Below are 6,600 nucleotides of genomic sequence, written 5' to 3' on the forward strand. Positions count from 1 at the left end.
TCAGGAAAACTGAAAAAATCTGACGGCAGCGTGAAGAAGGAACTTTAGAGTGTTAAAAAATTTAGAGTGTTAAAAAATTTAATAGATCACTTGCAGCTCCGAAAGAATTAAAAAACTGATAGAAAGGAGTAATCCAGAAAGAAATAAAATCCACAATTAAATTCCACAATAAAAAATCTCATATACAATCTCCAGAATCCAAAACATGTTTCGGGCTATCAGCCCTCATCAGTTGGATTAAACGGATACAAGAGAAGAGAGAAATGTGTGGAAGAGAATGGGAGGAAGACGGATATAAATATCAATCTTCCGAGGAAATCCAAGAGGTGTGACCCTTGAATAGGCCGACCCAAAAAGTGGGACCCCCGCCAGATTATAAAGTTAGTATGTTATAAAAAGGCGGGGGAAACAATGGCCCTAGTGGATCGAAGAGTGCTGTGATCTTGAGAAAAACCTGCTGCGAAGAAGAAAGGAACCCAACTTTCTTGGGTTACGCCAACAGACTCTCGGAAATGGAAGATGTCGCAGTGCGGGGACTTCTTGGCAAAGCCGATAAAGTATAGGGTTTAGGGTGGCCCCCAAGTTTAAAGCTTTAGCAGAAGAACTGAAATCAAGCTTAAGAACGAGGGGGGCCCCAGTTCTCTGAGAGGCACTATTATGTAGGCGTGAGAGAAGCACTGACTTATCAAGCCGAGAGACCAATTTGAAGCAGGAGAGAAGAAACTTCTTTGGATAACCACGAGCACGAAGTCTGGAGTAAAACTGTTTTCGAAGTCTCATAAAACCAAATGGATCTGATTCCCTGAGGAGATACCTCTTGAGCTCACTTAAGATGAAGGATTTCTTTTGGTGAGGAGGATGCCAGGAGTAATACGGAATGTATTGAAAGGCATTGAGGGGCTTCTGGAAGCATTTGGTATCAAGAATACCGCAAGCATGGAAGCGATCTCCCTTGAAGAGGGTAATGTCAAGAATGTCCACAGAAGAAAAAGAAACTGAAGGTGTAATTCTGATCTCAGGGTAGAAGCTCTGATACTGAGAAAAGAATGTTGACAAAGAGGACTCATCACCAGTCCAAATACCAACAGCATCATCAATGAACCTTTTGTAGAACATAAGACAGGAGCAATCAAACTGAGAGAAGAGACGCTTTTCCAAATGGCAAAGGAAAAGACAGGCGTAGACAACTGCGAAATTGCTGCCCATAGCAGTACCCCGGAGTTGTTTATAAAAAACACCATCGAACTCAACATAGTGTTCACGGAGAACAAGTTCAGCAAGCTCCAAGATCAGATCAATCAACCTCAGATTAAGATTATGAGTATGGAAATACTCAACAACCATCTCCCGAAGAGCATAAAGGCCCTCAGTGGTAGGGATGCTCGGATAAAGAGACTCCACATCAAAGGTAAACAAGATGCAAGAAGAAGGAAAAGCCTTGCGATCAAGTTCACGAAGAAGACTGAGAGAATCAGGAAGATGAGGCTGCTGTTGTAGGAGAATCGGAAACAAAAGAACATGAAGAAGCTTCGAGGCTGGTTCCAACATATAACCTGTATAGCTGCAAATCGGTCTACCCACCAGAATAGGCTTATGAAGCTTAGGCAGGAGATAAAAAGCACAGGCTTTAGCTGAAGAACAAGGATTCTTCAAAAGGAAGCAATGAACAGGTTTGAGGAAGAACAGAAACTTATCAATGATAAAAGAGAGTCTGCTCCAAATCAGCTTCCAAGGAACACAATCAACACGAAGATAAACCAGGGGGTCCGAAAGTTGGCGAAGACCTTCATATTTGTACCAAGAAGAATTGAGGACAACAAGGCCGAGATTCTTATCTGCTGGTTTGATGACAATGGAAGAGTCATTCTTCAAATCATTGAGACTCTTGAGGAGTCTAGCAGGAAGAAGAGGACGCCGAACAAACGAGCCAGCACAGGAAGCAATGCGAGACCGAAAAATGTCTTCAGCTTTATGGATGATCTCTTCTAGTTGGAAGTTTTGTTCATCCGGATTCCAAAAGGGATTCTTCTGGCGGAAAGGATGAAGAAAAACTCCAGAAACAAGAGGAGAACAGGAGACATGAGGTGCTTCCGGACCAAAGAAAGCACGAAGACGAAGAAGTCTGGCAAAAGCTCTGAATTCTTTATGAAGATCAAGAACAGACATTGGAGGAGGACGAGGAATAAATTTAATTCCAAGTCCTAACAATCTTCGTTCATCAGCAGAGAGACGCCGAGAAGAGAGGTTATGAATGGCAATGTTAGATATCCGATTCTCAACCTCCGAGGCAGTCTTTCTAGAAAAAAATGATCGAGCCATGAAGTCCCGATCAATGGCAGGTCCCCAGTGATTTAAGCGGGGCCGGAACCGCAGATGCGGGAGTTGTGTACCTGTCTGTTTCTTCCTCTTTGATGGCCCTGAGTTTGATTCTTGTAGGAATTCTGCCCACGATTTTTGCCGTTGGATGGATTTGAATGTGCGGCAAATTGCACATTCTTCGCCGACTGGCGGGGGGCAGAGTTTCCCTTTGATTGCAACTGTCCAGAGGCAGCCGAGGTGTTCTTCCCGGCTGCACGAGACCTGTTTTTTGGAGTAGAGTCCACATTAGAAGTTGTCTTGACTGGAGGGGCACCAGAGGAGATCTTTTTCTTCTTGTTCTTTTTCTTCCTGTTCTTATTCTTCACCTGTGTTTCATTGGGGGCAGAGAGAAGATTTTTCAGAGCAATGATTTCTTTAGAAAGATGACCATATTTCTGATTAATCTTATCATTAATAATTTGTGCAATAGTGGGATCGGGCGGTAGCTGTTCGGCATCAGACATAGCTGTATCTCGAGAATCTTGCCTAGAAGCTTCAACCTGTTCCTTGGCAGCTTTTTTGATGGCTCGATCGATAGTGAATTTATTGCACAAAGTCTGAAATTCTTGCAAAGCTTCAGCATACCATTCATCAGCAAAGACAGAGAAAGTGCCTAAAAGAGGAAGGTGCTGGAGAGCGACGCAAGTGCCCTTGAGAGAGGAGTTGAAATTCTCAACAACGCTGGAAATCTGAGCATTATGATTGATGGATGCTTTAGAAACAGCATCTATGTAGGCATCGAGAAAAAGCTTGTTGGCATCAGCCTGAATAGTTTCCAATTTAGAAGAGAGGAGAGCATTGCTTTCATCATCGTTAATGGAGAGCTTCGGTGGTTTAATCATCAAGCTTTTTGGAAGAGAGCCAATAGATTTGAAATTGTTGAGTTTTCCAAGATAGTCCTTGGATCTTTCAGCAGCCAGAGAGAACCGTTTAAATTCTGCAAACGCTTTGTTGACAAGGAGATGAATTTGGTCCGGGTATTTTCTTCTGCTGTGAGAAGAGGGTTGAGCATCATCATGTGGAGGAGCCGCAGCCATCTCTGCGATCAAAGGAGAGGCAGGGGGGGTCTCGTGGGCGGCAAAGGCTCCATGGGCGGCAAAGACTCCATAACCGTGCGGGCCCTGGCTGGAGTTGGTGCGAGGAGCAGCGCTGTCAACAACGTGCGGGCCTAGGCTGGAGTTGGCGCGGGGAGCAGCGCTGTCCGGTTGGGCTGCAGCAGCAGCATCAGCGTTAGCTGGAACAACAAAGCCTTGGGCAGAATCCGCGCGGGCAGGGTGGGGTTGACAACTCTGCGCCACCCTGTCTTCCAAAACCGCAAGCCGTTTTAAAACGGCATCAAAGGAGCGTTCAAGAACGGAAGAAATATTGGTCAAGACGGAGGCGGAAGAGTCCGCATGCATTCTGGAGGATTCGACAGCCCTATCAGCCTACAAACAAACTTCTTCCTGTGCTTTGTGGGAATCTGATAAGAAATCTTCAAATTTTAAAGAAAAAGTATTGGTATTCTCACAGAATTTTACCATAAATTGATTCAATTTCCGCAAGAAAGAGTCTTGTTGTCGAGATGATTCAGCAGCAAACTCGGCCAAAAAAGATTTTTCCTGAGCTGAGATAATGGCGCCGCTGTCAGCTCTTCGTTTCTTTCTATCCTGGTTCGATGGAATTCCACCCTGGGCGTGAGCAGCATCATGAGCAGATGGAGATTGGCCTTGAGCGGATGGCAAAGAGCCATGAACAATTAATTCTCCGGAGGACATCGTGAAGAAATCCAAAACTTTAGAGTGTTAAAAAATTTAATAGATCACTTGCAGCTCCGAAAGAATTAAAAAACTGATAGAAAGGAGTAATCCAGAAAGAAATAAAATCCACAATTAAATTCCACAATAAAAAATCTCATATACAATCTCCAGAATCCAAAACATGTTTCGGGCTATCAGCCCTCATCAGTTGGATTAAACGGATACAAGAGAAGAGAGAAATGTGTGGAAGAGAATGGGAGGAAGACGGATATAAATATCAATCTTCCGAGGAAATCCAAGAGGTGTGACCCTTGAATAGGCCGACCCAAAAAGTGGGACCCCCGCCAGATTATAAAGTTAGTATGTTATAAAGTTAGTATGTTATAAAGTTAGTATGTTATAAAGTTAGTATGTTATAAAAAGGCGGGGGAAACAATGGCCCTAGTGGATCGAAGAGTGCTGTGATCTTGAGAAAAACCTGCTGCGAAGAAGAAAGGAACCCAACTTTCTTGGGTTACGCCAACAGACTCTCGGAAATGGAAGATGTCGCAGTGCGGGGACTTCTTGGCAAAGCCGATAAAGTATAGGGTTTAGGGTTTAGGGTTTAGGGTTTAGGGTTTAGGGTTTAGCGTTTAGGGTTTAGGGTTTAGGGTTTAGGGTTTAGGGTTTAGGGTTTAGGGTTTAGGGTTTTAGGGTTTAGGGTTTAGGGTTTAGGGTTTAGGGTTTAGGGTTTAGGGAAGCCCTCGTGTTCGCTACATAGTAGCTAGGTACGAGGGGTTTAGGGTTTAGGGTTTAGGGTTTAGGGTTTAGGGAAGCCCTCGTGTTCGCTACATAGTAGCTAGGTACGAGGGGTTTAGGGTTTAGGGTTTAGGGTTTAGGGTTTTAGGGTTTTAGGGTTTTAGGGTTTAGGGTTTAGGGTTTAGTGTTTAGGGTTTAGGGTTTAGGGTTTATTAAAAAGTTTATTAAAAAGTTTATTAAAAAGAATTTATCACTGGCAGCACAGAAGAGGATCCAGAAGAAAGTATGAAAGTAAAAGAATTTTATTGATAAAATTGTCCAGACATGTTTCGAGGGAGTTTCACCCTCTCATCAGTGGACTTGTTACAATAAAATGAACAATTCGGGGTTTTAAATAGAAGTGAAGCAAAAGCCGCTTCAACTTCCAAGAAAAACCAACAGTCATACAAATCACTTAAGTGAATAAAAAATTAAATACCAAATTAATGGCATTTAATAATGTGCGGGAACTTAAAAATGTTTAGGGTTTAGGAAAACCCCCGTGTTCGGCAAAAAGCCTAGGTACGAGGGGTCCCAACTCCGAAAGGAGGCACAAAATTCACAAAAGTGAAGGTTGCTGACGAAGCCCACGAACAAGGTAGCACCGGAAAACCGCCAAGGAAAACCGGCGAGGAAGGCAGCACCGGAAAACCGCCAAGGAAAACCGGCAAGCCACCAAGAAACCGTTCGCAGGGGCCGAGGGGCCATGCACATCCGAAAAATGCGAAACTGGAACAAGGCGGAGGCGGATCCCAAAGGGCATCCGAGGAGGCAGCACAATCCACAGGAGGCGGCGTCCAAAAAGGGCCAAAGCCCGTCCGCAGAGGAACAGCACGCAGAGGAGAGCACGACAGGTCTTCAGGGGCACGCGGGTGCCGAGACGACACCAGGCGAGCCGAGGGCTGGCCGAAGCCAGCAGAGGACGCCGAGGGAGGCCCAAAGGGACAGCACAAGGCGCCGCAGGGCGTGAGGGAAGAGGCTCGAAGGAGATCGAGCCCAACCATGACGGTGGCGGCGGCAAGAAACGCCCAGATCGGGCCAAAAAGCCAGCGCCGGCGAGAAAAAAGAGCACGCCCAGAGCCTCCAAAATTAGAGGCAGAAGACCAAAAAACGCCCAGAGAAGGACGCAGGGCTGCGGCAAAGGTGAAACCAGAATGGAGAACACCAAAACGGCAGCCAAAAAACCTCGGCAAACAGCAACGAATCTCGAACAGCAGGAAAAATCTTCAATAAACCATCAAAGAATCTTCAATGAAGGGGCTGTCCGATACGACTGAATCATTCTGCGGCACGCGTGAAGAAAAAAGATTTAAAAGTTTATTAAAAAGAATTTATCACTGGCAGCACAGAAGAGGATCCAGAAGAAAGTATGAAAGTAAAAGAATTTTATTGATAAAATTGTCCAGACATGTTTCGAGCGAGTTTCACCCTCTCATCAGTGGACTTGTTACAATAAAATGAACAATTCGGGGTTTTAAATAGAAGTGAAGCAAAAGCCGCTTCAACTTCCAAGAAAAACCAACAGTCATACAAATCACTTAAGTGAATAAAAAATTAAATACCAAATTAATGGCATTTAATAATGTGCGGGAACTTAAAAATGTTTAGGGTTTAGGGTTTAGGGTTTAGGATTTAGGGTTTAGGGTTTAGGGTTTAGGGTTTAGGGTTTAGGGTTTAGGATTTAGGGTTTAGGGTTTAGGGTTTAGGGTTTAGGGTTTAGGATTTA

At 44.4% G+C, this 6,600-nt stretch overlaps 1 protein-coding gene across 1 annotated transcript; it reads right to left on the reverse strand.

The window, feature by feature from the left end:
- Nucleotides 1-417: 417 nt before the first annotated feature.
- LOC149532243 (uncharacterized) lies at nt 418-2,319 on the reverse strand. The gene has a single exon (XM_089808448.1). The coding sequence runs from the start codon at nt 2,317-2,319 to the stop codon at nt 418-420; it is 1,902 nt and encodes a 633-aa protein (XP_089664574.1).
- Nucleotides 2,320-6,600: the final 4,281 nt, after the last annotated feature.

Source organism: Cupressus sempervirens, chromosome 11 (genome assembly GCF_028749045.1).
Source record: "Cupressus sempervirens isolate cs-2001-9-10 chromosome 11, ASM2874904v1, whole genome shotgun sequence".
Classification (NCBI taxonomy): Eukaryota; Viridiplantae; Streptophyta; class Pinopsida; order Cupressales; family Cupressaceae; genus Cupressus; species Cupressus sempervirens.